We start from the raw sequence: 13,467 nt of genomic DNA, 5'->3' as shown, positions 1-13,467 counted from the left end.
TTGTTTTGCAAGAGTCCCGTCACCGGTCTGGCCGTCCAAAAATCTGGTTCAACATTCTGATTAATTAGTTAAATTCCTGATTAATTATGAATGCCTAATAATTCTTGAACTGGTTTTGCTTAACTATGCTAAAGTTTTGTTGGGCTTTGTTTTTTTTTACATGTAGTGTACAATGTTAAAATCTTGACCAAGATTATAAACAATGTTTTGTAGGAGGAAGTGGAGCTCACGAAGAATATAAACAAGCCCCCGAGTCGAAACGCAAAACCAAATAATCATCAACTGAGTTGCACTCTTATCAAACGATTTCCTTCATAATGGGATGCAGACAATGTCACACTCTTATTTGACCATGAAACAACTACTTGTATTCTTGATATATGTCTATTCCATTTGAACGTAAGAGTTCTTCAAATGTGAGAGGACGGGTATCGAGCAGCCAGAGCAGATACTTGAATAGGCTGGAGCCCACCTCTCATATCAGTCATATGAGCTGCTCTTATTGCATGCAATACGGACAGTTCATTACACTTAATATAGATCCTTGCTAGCCCACTTCCGCATCTACGTGCCAAAGTTGTCAATATCCATGGCTTAGCAACCCCACGTGAGTGAGTGTTTAAAGGCTTCGACAATGATAGGAGAGGTCCACATGCAGATTTCACTTTAAAAAGTCTCTTTCTTTTTCTTTTTCTTTTTCTTTCTCCTTTTTTTGTTTTTTAGGATATCGTTTGAGACATGTCATGAAAAGCCTCTCCAAGTTCAACCTTAAAAATAAAAACAAAAAATGTAGCAATACTTGATGCTATAGTATCCGCTATCATACAACTCAACAATTACACAATGTCAGCGGGATCAATTTTAAGGTTTTGTTTATTTTAACATAAAATGTTTTCTATAAAAGGTTTTATTTATTTTTTAGTGTTTAGCGCGGGGTAAAATATTGGTTAACCTGAAAATGTTTTTAGTTGAACAAGGAAAATAACATTCACAAGGCATAAAATGGTTTACGCTTCTCATCTGTGTAAACCATTTTCCGCTACTCTTCCATACCCCCGGGCAGGCAATTGTGAGAAGATCCCTTGTAGCCTTAACTACCCGAATAGGTCTCGGGCTACCCGAATACCTGCCTGGGCAAGTCGGTCCCCACATGGGTCATCTCATCGTTGCCTGCCTAAATTGCAAATGATATGGACATACAGTTACATTGGATCTCAATCTTACTCCCGAAAGCCTTCTATTCTTTCATTCTTTTCTTATATAACTCCTCAAATTATATGGAAATATATTATCATTGCTAGATAATATGTGTATATTTTAATTAAACATTTTTTAGGTTTAATTATTTTTTCCAGTTGTTTTATATTAATATTTTTATGTTGTGAATAAAATGATATATGTTAATATGGTTGAATGAAAAAATAAGAAATATTTATTGATTTTTCGTACGAGCCAAATGTTAAAAAATTATTCAACTAAACATATTTTCCAACAGAAAACATTTTACACCAAACAAACAGGACCTAAGATGCATTTGAAATCAAACCTGTGTACTTATATCTCTATAAAAGCTCATTGGCTAGTCCACCAGCAAGCTCATTTCCATTCTCACAAACCAACATGAAGCTTTCTTTCTCTCATCCTCTAATACAAACACAAGTCCTTTAGTAAAAAATTGTTTTACTCTCACACCTCGAACCAGGAGAAGGGCTTTGTATTTGTAAATATTATAATATTAATTAAATGATTAAATTTATCATTTCTTATTAGCTTAAGCTTTTTAGAACAACTCATGATTTACCAATAAAGAATTTTGTTACATCGCACATAATGAGAATCGCATCCCTCATGACAAAATGAATCTGGCTCTTTGGCCAGGACAGCTTCTAGTTTGGCACCTTAGAAAAGGAAAGTAATCTTTGGTTAGAATAATATTTTACTTTTTTCAAAAATAAATTATATTTTATTCAACTTTTTAAAATTTCTCAATTTTCATCTCACAAAGTTAAACCTTATAATTTGCACAACGAATTTGAATAATATTCGAATTGAACATCCAAACAAACCATTAACTCGTTCATGTGAATGGAAGAAAAAAGATGAATCTAGAAAATAGTGATCCCTGCACTTGATAGGCTGTGTATGGCAGGTGCATGGTTTGCAAGCTTTATTGTTCATGTCATTGTTTAATTAAGTGTACTGATAGGTCTGGAGTATTGCACATTCAATCTTTTTAATTTACTATTGTTAAACCCTTAGCCCATTGTAATATAATATTTTGCCTTGTTTTAGTGTTTATTTTATTTTTAGGTCCTAACGAAAAATACAAAGCAAAATTATTAAAGTTGGCCTAAAAATGCATCAAGGAAACCTAAGATCGAACTGAAAGGATCCGGATCCTCCCCAGTTCATTAGAACTGGAAAGGAGCCCGATTGATGGCTTGGATCTCTTGAAAGAGATCCAAGGCCAAAAACCGGCCACGTGGCTCAATAAAAAAAAAAAATCAACAAAGCCAAACCAAACCCTTGCGTCTCACCGGCTCAGTCCAATCTCTCTCTCTCTCTCGCTCTGTACAAACCCGATTACGGAACACGCAATCCAAAAAGAGTTGGAAGAGAAAGACCAATTTTTGGAACATGGGTTCTGATTCTCCAACAAAGCCTACACCAGTACCAGTACCAGTACCAACCCAAGAAGAAGACCCATCGAACCCATCCAAGGCGCTGCTCTCTTTCAACACCGACTCTTCATCTTCTTCTTCTTCACCAACAGACCCATCATCCACGGCACTGTGGTTTTGCTGGTTTCCTCAGGTGGGTTCCGATTTGGGTACCAGTTTAAGACTTCAAGGCCGAATATCGGCCAATTGACTTCAAAACTTCCAATTTGGTTTCCCGACCTTGACTTTTCCTAACCATTATTCCATTGTTACTGGTCTTTATCCCGATTATCATGGTATAATTAACAATCATTTCTTGGATCCACGCACCGATGAGGCTTTTACCATGGGGAGAAACAAATTTTTGTATCTCCCATGAGGAAAAGAAAACTGATTTATGTAAGTTATCAACTTCCATCAGGTAAAAATGCTCTAATTAAAGGGGTTTGGATAGGGCTTTTAAGAAAAAAACCAGCCTGTCTCTCTTTTACATCTCCCTGTTGAGTTTTTTTCCTACTTTGTGTTCGTGGGTCTGCTGCAGAGAGACGAGGAAGATGGGTTTCAGGGAAATGGCGGTCTGAAGAGAGAACAGGATTTTTCAGTTTATTTTGGGTGATAGACGACAGGCTGGATGGTTTAATTTTGATTTTTTTTCTTGAGCCACGTGGCTGGTTTTTGGCCTTGGATCTCTTTAGCCATCAACCGGATCCGGATCCGGATCCGAACTGAAAAAGAAGTCGGTCCCAAACTGATCCAGCGCCATCAAGTCTGCTAGAAAAATTAACTTGTGCGGGAAGTTTAGATGACGTGGGCACCGATTTTTCCCTCCCCTTGATATCAGCCCACTGGCCCCACTTGCACTTTGCACCGAGAGAGATGCGTCCCACTTTTGCAAAGTGCTGTACATTGGAAATTGAAGGATGACATCATGTCATCATTACATTTATTTTTTGTGGCTGTAATTCAACAAGAGGGCCCCACGAAATCATGATGGAGGTGTTTTTCCTCGAGAAAGTCTGGATCGTAGACCCAGTTACGACTGGGCTACGACGAGGCTGACGTGACGCCTTGCCACATCACTCCTGAGAAAACAAAAAAAAAAACACAAAAACTGAAAAGCAGCATGGGGGAAAACATTTCCCCCAAATATTTTCGTCATCTCTCTCCTCTCTCTCTCTCTCTCTCGAGCAGCATGGAGGAAAACATTTCCCCCAAATATTTTCGTCCTCTCTCTCCTCTCTCTCTCTCTACTCGCCGTTGAAGTTACCGGCGAGTCTCCCTCTCTCTCGCCGTTAAGCTAGATCGGCGCCGGCTTTCGCAGTTGGGGGGCTGCTATTTCGTAGACCCGGTTACGACCGGGCTACGACCGAGCTGACGTGGCAAGGTGCCACATCAGCGAGAGGAAAAAATTAAAAAAAAATAAAAAAATAAAAAATAAAAAAACAAAATTTGCTGAAAACCTGTCCATCCATTCTCCCCCCCATTTCCGTCCATTTCCGTCCAATTTCCCCCATTTCTGTCCAATTTCCCCCCATTTCAAAATCTCTCAACCCAAACCCACAGCTCCGCCCACTGGTCTGCCAACCGCCGCCCACAGCTCTGCCCACTGCCACCGTCCGTCGAGCACCGCCATTCTCCAATTTTCCCCCATTTCAGAAAAATAAATCTCTCAACCCAAACCCACGGCTCTGCCCACCGCCGCCCACCGCCGCTCACGGCTCTGCCTACCGCCGCCCACAGCTCTGCCCACCGCTACCGTCCGTCGAGCAGGCCGCCATTCTCCAATTTTCCCCCATTTCAAAAAAATTTTGCCCTAAAACTTTCAAAATCTCTCAACCCAAACCCACGGCTCTGCCCACCGCCGCCCACGGTTCTGCCTACCGCCGCCCACAGCTCTGCCCACCGCCACCGTCCGTCAAGCAGGCCACCAAACTGAACTCGCTGGGTTGCTTGTCTAGCGAGTAAATCACAGACTCTCTCTTGCCCTTTCTAGCGAGTAAATCACAGACTCTCACTTGCCCTTTCTCTTCCCCAAACATTACAAACTCAGTCGCAAGTCTCTCAGTTCCAGCCAAAATTTCCTTCTCTCAAGCAACACCCAGTGGACACCGGTCACCCACCAGTCTGTTTTTTTTTTCAGTATTTTTTTTTTTTGTTGGTTTTGCATGGATTTGTTGGTTTTGGTGCTTGATTTAGGTTGTGTATTCAATAGCTCACTTTTTTTTTGTTGGTTTTGCATGGATTTGTTGGTTTTGGTGCTTGATTTAGGTTGAGTATTCAATAGCTCACTTTAGTATAAACATTGATTAAATTAGTTAATAAGAGTGTTTCACCAAGCATAATTCTTTGTGATGTTAAAGTGTTAAGTATTTTTGGATTTTTTGTGATGTTAAACAATTATTTGTGCTGTGAAAGTGTTAAGTATCTATAAGCAAGGGGATAATTCTTCAATCTTTAATCCTAGGAATGAACTTAATGATAATTTTTTTTTTTTTTTTTTGGTGTGTGTGTGTGCGCTGTAGCTTTCTATTGAATGGGAAAGATGTAAAAGGAAAGAAAAATGTTTCTATGGTTTGTTTTTAGTTGCACTTGACTAGGTACAGTCTGATGGTCTTGTATAAAATTAATTATTTGATATTTTATTTTTTTCTTTCTTTCTATAAGGCAATTGATTATTGTGTTAGGTTCTCTTTAACTTTCTACATTGAATCCAAATGTTGGCACCCATTTTGATTAAAACTCACTCTATCTTTTGTGTTTTTAGCTACTTATTGTAGCCAACTCTTCCTGAATGGACTTTTCAAGCTCACACTTGGCGATTGAGGGCGAAGATGATTATCTTTTTACACAGATTCCAAATGATGTTGCTTTGACGCACCAAGATGACCCTCAAATTGGTTAGGCTATAAACTTTTGTTTGCTTTTTAATTTTACTTCGGCTCGGTGATTGTATGATTTATTGTTTCATTCGTTAATTGTTTCTTCTAAACTTTGTATTCTTATTCTTATCATTATTTTTTTTTATATATAGATGGAAATCTAAATGTATGTGATTTAGAGATGGATGATAAGGAGGACACTGACACACAATACAAGATTATAGATGGGGATGAAAAAGTTGAAGAACCCAAGGAGTTAATGGTGTTTAGTTCGAAAGAAGAAGTTTGCTTATATTATAGGACATATGCTAAGCAAGTGGGTTTTGGTGTGGTAAAAAGAGGCAAGAAAAAGAGCAAAGATGGTAGTACAAAATACATCACCCTGGCATGTGCTCCTCAAGGCACGACAGAAAGCAGCACATCATCAAATGCTATAAAGCCAAATCCAACAATTAAAACAGGGTGTAAGGCAAAGATCAATGCACAGCGGGCTGTTGATGGAAAGTGGTTTCTGACTACAGTTGTGGTTGAGCATAATCATAGTTTAAGCCCAAGCAAAGTAAGGTTTTTTAGATGCAATAAGAATATAGATTTTGCTGCGAAAAGAAGGCTTGAATTAAATGATAGAGCTGGGATACGTCCATGTAAGAATTTTAACACATTGGTTGTTGAAATGGGGGGGTATGAGAATCTTGCCTTTGGAGAGAAAGATTGCCGGAATTTTATTGACAAGGCAAGAGATCTTCAGCTTGGCAAAGGAGGCGCTGAAGCACTTCGTGATTATTTTAATAGAATGCAAAAGCAAGATGATGGCTTCTTTTATGTGATGGATATAGATGATGAATGTAGGTTGCGAAATGTGTTTTGGGCCGATGCACGGTGTAGGGCAGCGTATGAATATTTTGGGGATGTCATTACGTTTGACACAACGTATTTGACTAATAGATACGACATGCCATTTGCTCCTTTTGTAGGAGTAAATCATCATGGTCAGTCAATACTTTTAGGGGCAGGACTAATATCAACCGAGGATACAAAAACATTTGTTTGGTTGTTTGAGACTTGGTTGGGGTGCATGAATGGCCGTGCTCCAAGTGCAATTATGACAGATCAGGATAGGGCTATGAAAAATGCAATTGCAAAAGTTTTTCCAAACACTCGACATAGATTTTGTCTATGGCACATTTTGAGAAAACTCCCAGAAAAGTTTGGAGCTCATGCTGAATACAGTGACATTAAGAGTGCCCTACTAGCTTGTGTGTATGATTCTCAAACATGTGATGAATTCGAGGAAAACTGGCAGAGTCTACTTGAGTGTTTTCAACTGCATGATAATGCATGGCTGCATGGGTTATATAGTGAGCGGACTTTTTGGGTGCCGGCATATATGAAAGATACGTTTTGGGCGGGAATGACTACTACGCAGCGGAGTGAAAGTATGAACTCATTTTTTGATAATTATTTGCACTCAAAGACCACATTAAAAGAATTTGTTGACAAATTTGATAGTGCTTTGAGTAGAATGGTTGAAAATGAGAAACGTGCTGATTTCAAATCTTTTAATAGCACGATAAAATGTGTGACCAAGATTTCTTTGGAGAAAAAGTTTCAAGATATCTACACCAATGCAAAGTTCAAAGAAGTGCAAAAGGAGTTTACGAGAATCATGTTTTGTAATAACTCTCATCTTAAAAAAGAAGGTGCAATATCTACCTATCAAGTGACTGAATTTGATGTCATTAGTGAAAATTACATTAAAGATGTAGCATTTTGTGTTTACTTTGATGAAGACAAAATTGAAGTGCAGTGCAGTTGTGCATTATTTGAATTAAGAGGCATTTTGTGCAGGCATTCCATTTCTGTGCTACTTACAAGGAAAGTTACAGTGTTGCCATCAAAATACTTTCTTGACAGATGGAGGAAAGATATTAAGCGAAGTTACACTTTTGTTAATAGTAGTTATGATTCTGTTGGTGATAAGCCTAAAGGCCAAAGATTTGACACAATGTGCAAGAATTTTTATGAATTAGCGGACCTAACATCAGAAAATGTGGATCATTACATGGATGTGATGAAAAATGTTGATATTTTAAAGGAGAAATACCGTGCATTGAGGCTTGAACCTAGTCAGCTTTCCCAGCCATCTTCTAGCGGTAATGAACTTAATGAAAGTAATGATGGTTTGGCAGTGCATAGTGATAAGCTACTTAGTCCTTTGAAGGTTCATAGTAAAGGGAGACCACCGACGAACAGAAAGGTGCCCATAGTAGAAAAAGAGGCCAAGAAGTCACAAGCAAAAAAAAAAGCACAAGACAAAAAAAATCAACTGAGTGACAACAATGCGAAACAGAATAGACAGAAAAAGCAGGTTCACACATTTTCCCCTCTTCTTAAAAACATAGATATTTCTTGTGTTTTCATGGAGACGCTTACATAACCATTTTTTAAATTGTAGACCTCTAAAGCAATGCAGGATCAAGTGACTACAAGTGAAATTTCATTGCCTTCAGTAACTAATGCTCAGCATGGTCCTATAGTAAGAGATAGTATAATTACTCAGGTATACAAAAAATTATTATTGGACACAAATATGACTGATTCCTTGATTCTTGATCTTAACAATTTTTTTTTTTTTTTTGTTATGCAGGATTTCATCTCTTCAGCATCGACAGTGGCTCAAACATTGGGTGGTCTCCATCAGGTCTTCGTATTATAGTCTCATTTCATATTCATTGGCTTTTATGTTGGAATTCCATGTTGGTTGTACTAATTACAAGGGATATGTTCATTAGGTTGGAGTGCCAATTGATATAACATATGAGTTATCACGATTGCTATTTGAGCAAAAATATTAGGAGGCTTTCACTGCAGCTCTACAAAGAAATGACGTGTCCATTGTGTCTTGGCTATGCTCCCAGGTGAATTTGTAGTTATTTTACTTCTCATTGTTATTTGTTCAATGTTTTACATGATATAGGAGCAACTAGATGATCATTTGCTATTTAAAAGGTGAATAGATGTGATATGATCATTTAGATGTGCTTTACTTACCCATACAAATGTTGTGGATGAGAATTTTAGTTTAAACAAGTTTAGGGTATTGAACTTTTGTGGTATTTTTTGTTATTTTCAGGTTGATCTACAGTGGCTATTGTCAATGATTCCTCTCCCTTTGAACCAAGAAGTACTGCTATTTCTTTTGCAGCAATTAGTGTGTGATATCTATAACGACCCAATTCGAAAACTTGCTTGGATGACAGACGTAGCTAATGCCATAATCCCAACAGACCCGATGATTGCAATGCATGTGCATGTGCGGCTCATATTCGATCAAGTGTATAACATACTCAACCATATGCGATGCTTGCCTACATTTATTGGTGATGAGCTCTCAAGTATTTATCGTTTGATGCATGTTATCAATTCCATGCGATTGGCCTGTAAATGATATATTGTACTTCTTGTTGACATGTTGTAATGTACATGTGATGATTTTAGGTGTTTAGGTGTTTTGTCTTTATTGATGGGATCAAAATGTAATTTTGTTAGTATGAAGGAAATGGGATCAAAGTGTAATTTTGGTGATCCCACCATGCACATGTGGCAAGTTGTTGGAATATATATATATATTTTTTTTTGATAATTATGGTGCTATGATTCATTTTGTTGTGCTTTGGGTGTGTGGTTGGCTTAAATGCAAATTAAGATAGTTTTGTTTAAATGCAAAAAAAACCTCTTTAGAGGTCAAGACTCAAGAAGAAAGAGATTTGGTTTCTGTTGTACTTTGAATCATTCTCTTGCTTCCAATTTTTTGGAGATATAAATGTGTATAGACCAACCCCACTCTTGTTTCTTCCCTTTTATTCTCAACATAATTGTAGGAAGCTTACCAAATACTCTGTGGACCATTTTTTTTATGCAAGATATAGCAAAACTGATCACACCTTTACTTACCCATACAAATGTTGTGGATGAAAATTTTATGTATTGCATGCATAAAACATGGCTAGAAGCAATGATTGATTGAAATTTCTTTGTGGCCCGACATATTCAATTTCCAGTGTTGATTGATGAAAATCATGCACCTTTCAAAGTAAAATCCACTACAAAGAGAAATAAGTTAACAATGACAAAGTATGACCGTGACTTCATCTTAAACATATTCACATCTGTCTACTTGCAATTAATTTTGGGCTCCTTGCTGCCTTCCTTACAGATGAAAAATTACAAGAACAAAAAGGGGAAAAAAAAAAAAAAAAGAAGCACAAAACAGTGCTGAAACACAACAAAATACATTGCAACTTTGCCTTGATCTTTGTTTAAGTTTTAACTTTGGTTCATCTTCACTTGGATGGCTGAATTCAGGATTCAAAAACTCCAATATGCGAGCAACAATGTAAACAAAATTCAGATCTGCCACCAATATATCCTCTTGGGAGCCTCTAAGCCTTGCACCAAGAACCTAGACATAGTAAATTCTAATTTAAATCAGTCAGAAATATATTATTTAAAGAGGCAAAAGAGAGGGGGAAGAAGATATTAACCTATGCTATCGAGGCTGAAGCAATAGGAGTCAAGTCAACATATTCAAAATGCAAAATGCTTTGAATGTCTTCAAAAGGAGCTGCAGGAGCTCTATCAAAACAGTTCTGAAATTCTTGGACATACTCTGGTGGTAACAATGTGGGTGCAGATGCTATGAACTACCAATTGCAAGCCAAGTTATTCATTAGTTACAATGTATCTCGTATATAGAAGATAAATTCACAGCAAAGAATAAGAATCACAAAAGAAATTTATATCCTACAGGGAAGGAATGCACTTAATTAAGTGGCCATACAAGTTCGACTGCATTTTTTATGGTCATATAACTAAAATATTTCACTTCAGCCATAATACTTTTGTATAACTCAATGATTTTTTATTTTTTATTTCTTTGAAGGGGGGACGCAGAGAGAACTCTTGGGGAAAGAAAAAAAAAAACTACTTAGAGCTCGTCCTAGTTAAACTCAAAATAGTTACTTTATAGTTACTAGGCAACTACTTAGAAGTTGCCCTTGATTTCACATAAAAACCCAATTTTCCAATTCAAATAGAACCACAACTAATTGTCTAACTCAAACAAATTAACCAAAGGGTTAAGATTCCTCACAAACAGTGAAAAAAACACTTCCGGGTACGCTTTGACGAATACCCACTATTGTTCCCTCCTAAGGACGAAAGTGATAAAATCCAACCCAGAAAATAATTACAAACGAGGAAGATTGTTCAATTATGCACTCGTACAAATTGTCTTCAATAATAACAAAACAAAAAAGGACAAATGAATTACCTTGCAAAGGCAAATCAAAATCGGTTCTTTAAGGATATTTGACGATTCTAATCGGTTCTTTAAGGATATTTGACGATTCCTGCAAAGGCAAAATCAAAATTACATCTTAACCTCATAAAACATTACAATCCCAACAAAAGTTTCTAGCAAACGAAACAGATAATAAAAAAAAAAAAAACCAACAACATATTACTCCATAAACCCATTCAGCCAATTCGGCCCTTCCACAACCAAAATCCCCAAAATGAATGACACCCAAAAAAATTGTTCCTCTCCACTCTATTCGGTCCTAGCCAAGCAAAAATTTTAGCTATTAACAACATCATCCCAAACCATCACCCCCAATCTACAAAATCCCCTCTATTGCTGTAAATTTTCACACCCAATATTAAAGCAACGTCCAGTGCCAAACACCAAATACCCAAACCAAATATCCATACCCATATAACATAACCCATGCATAGATCAATGGAGAGAGATAGAAAGAATACCGGTGGAGGTGTCCGGCCGCCGAACAGAAAACCACGCCGCCGATGCGCCTGAACTCCGAAAGCCGGCGCCGATCTAGCTTAACGGCGAGTGGGACGGCCGGCGAGCAAGCGAGAGAGAGAGCGAGGAGAGAGAGGACGAAAATATTTGGGGGAAATGTTTTCCCCCCAACTGCGAAAGCCGGCGCCGATCTAGCTTAACGGCGAGAGAGAGGGAGACTCGCCGATAACTTCAACGGCGAGTAGAGAGAGAGAGAGGAGAGAGAGGACGAAAATATTTGGGGGAAATGTTTTCCCCCCATGCTGCTCGAGAGAGAGAGAGAGAGAGAGAGAGAGAGGATAGAGATGACGAAAATATTTGGGGGAAATGTTTTCCCCCATGCTGCTTTTCAGTTTTTGTGTTTTTTTTTTTTTTTGTTTTCTCAGGAGTGACGTGGCAAGGCGCCACGTCAGCCTCGTCGTAGCCCAGTCGTAACTGGGTCTACGATCCAGACTTTCTCCCTGTGAGAAACCTCCTGGTCTATAAAATGAGGGCTGATTGGCAGCGACGGGTTACCGTCCCCTTCCCCCTTTTAATTAAAATAAGTTTTTTTTTTTTTCAAAAAGCAATTTTGATGTAACATTAGAATTGTTTTTTAATTCCCCTATAAAATAAGGCTGCTTTTTTTTTTTTCTTTTCTTTTTCTTTTTCTTTTTCTTTTTAAGTGATAGCTGATACGCATTAGACAGGAAACCGTCTACTTGCCGGCTCTTTTTGTTAAAAAAATTAAATTTAATCAAAAAACTGTCCTTTGATGTAATATTAAAGGACAGTTTTTAATTAAAATTTATTTTTTTAACAAAACAGCCTGTTGGGGACGAAAACCGTCCCCAACAATCATTTCCCCTTTTAAGCAGCTAAAGGGGGAAGAGGGGTGCATGTGTAGCACCCCTCGTAGCTTAGGAGTAGGAGTAGCTTAGGGCTAGTTTGGCAACCCATTGTCATTCTCCTTCTATTTCTTTTCACTTCTTCCAAAAATATCAAATAAAAAACATTCTAACTTTTTTACACTTTTTATACCACATCAACTATATTTTATTATTATTCAAATAAAAAAATTCACTACAAAACAAAATTTTTTTCACTTTTCTATAAAACATTCTCAAATTTTATATCACATCAATCACTTCTTATTCTACAACACACAAATATTCCATAATACAATTACTTACCAAACAAGCCCTTAGTTTTTTAGATCTTTAGTTTAGCTTTTAGAAGGGAAACACATACAGACACAGTGAACGTGTAAAAAGAAAGGGAGAGTGTCTAGTTTCTATTTTTCTCAAAATTTTGGTCATGGACTGCATCATGGGGATTGCTTATCAACTTTAAATTATCAGAAGATCTTAATGCGTGGTTAAAGCTTTTTTTAGGATTTTGATAAACCTTATCTAAATATCAATGACTTAATTGTGCTTTATTCTTTGGGATATTTATTTTAAGCATTGATAATTGTATAACTATGATGATTACATTTTTGTAATTGGTTTTAATGTTAAATGTAATCACGATGAAATGTTTATTTTGTCTACGAAAAAGCTTTTTATTTTGATTGTACTCAAATTATATTTATTGTTCAAAAGATGATAAATGTAATGGTTATACAATGGTATTATTTAAACATGCAACAAGAGGTTTTGATAGTTTATGCCTAGGATAGACAAGTCATGCTATACTTTAGATTAGTGTAATTTAAGTAGATGATTTGTATTAATCGTAAGATGAGCTACACTTAATCATTGTTTGTGTGTAACCGAGTTAATGAATTTGATAGTCCATGCTTAATAAAGATGGATTACACTTATTTGTTGATGATGGTATTTTCTTGACACTATGTTGTGCGCCTGACAAACACACATAAGTAATATCATGCCTAGAATGAATTTTTCATGTTAATATGATAGCCATTAGTACAAGGTTAATGGTGAAATCAATTCTTTATTTTCCAACTCATTTAGCTTAACTCTAATTTATTTTATAGCATTTAATTTTCATTGTTAGTTTATAAATTAAAAATCACAAAAACATCATTTTCTAGGGATAAATTATAATTGATTTTATTAAAGCT

The 13,467-nt window shown here is 36.9% G+C and overlaps 1 protein-coding gene and 1 long non-coding RNA gene across 2 annotated transcripts; one reads left to right on the top strand and one right to left on the bottom strand.

Annotated features, from left to right (window-relative positions):
• Positions 1–5,786: 5,786 nt before the first annotated feature.
• On the top strand, positions 5,787–8,987 carry LOC133879134 (protein FAR1-RELATED SEQUENCE 4-like). The gene is made up of 5 exons (XM_062317677.1): positions 5,787–7,796; positions 7,995–8,099; positions 8,187–8,240; positions 8,395–8,457; positions 8,673–8,987. The coding sequence occupies exons 1-5, from the start codon at positions 5,799–5,801 to the stop codon at positions 8,985–8,987; spliced, it is 2,535 nt and encodes an 844-aa protein (XP_062173661.1). The 5' UTR covers positions 5,787–5,798.
• A 699-nt stretch (positions 8,988–9,686) lies between these two features.
• On the bottom strand, positions 9,687–11,672 carry LOC133879309 (uncharacterized). Its single transcript, XR_009902032.1, has 4 exons — positions 11,363–11,672; positions 10,872–10,950; positions 10,084–10,242; positions 9,687–10,001 (listed from the first exon to the last, which is right to left on the bottom strand). It is a non-coding gene; the product is annotated as an uncharacterized LOC133879309 (long non-coding RNA).
• Positions 11,673–13,467: the final 1,795 nt, after the last annotated feature.

Source organism: Alnus glutinosa, chromosome 10 (assembly GCF_958979055.1).
Source record: "Alnus glutinosa chromosome 10, dhAlnGlut1.1, whole genome shotgun sequence".
Taxonomy (NCBI): domain Eukaryota; kingdom Viridiplantae; phylum Streptophyta; class Magnoliopsida; order Fagales; family Betulaceae; genus Alnus; species Alnus glutinosa.
The sequence above is the reverse complement of the archived record's forward strand: the minus strand, read 5'-3'. Positions and strand labels throughout refer to the sequence as shown.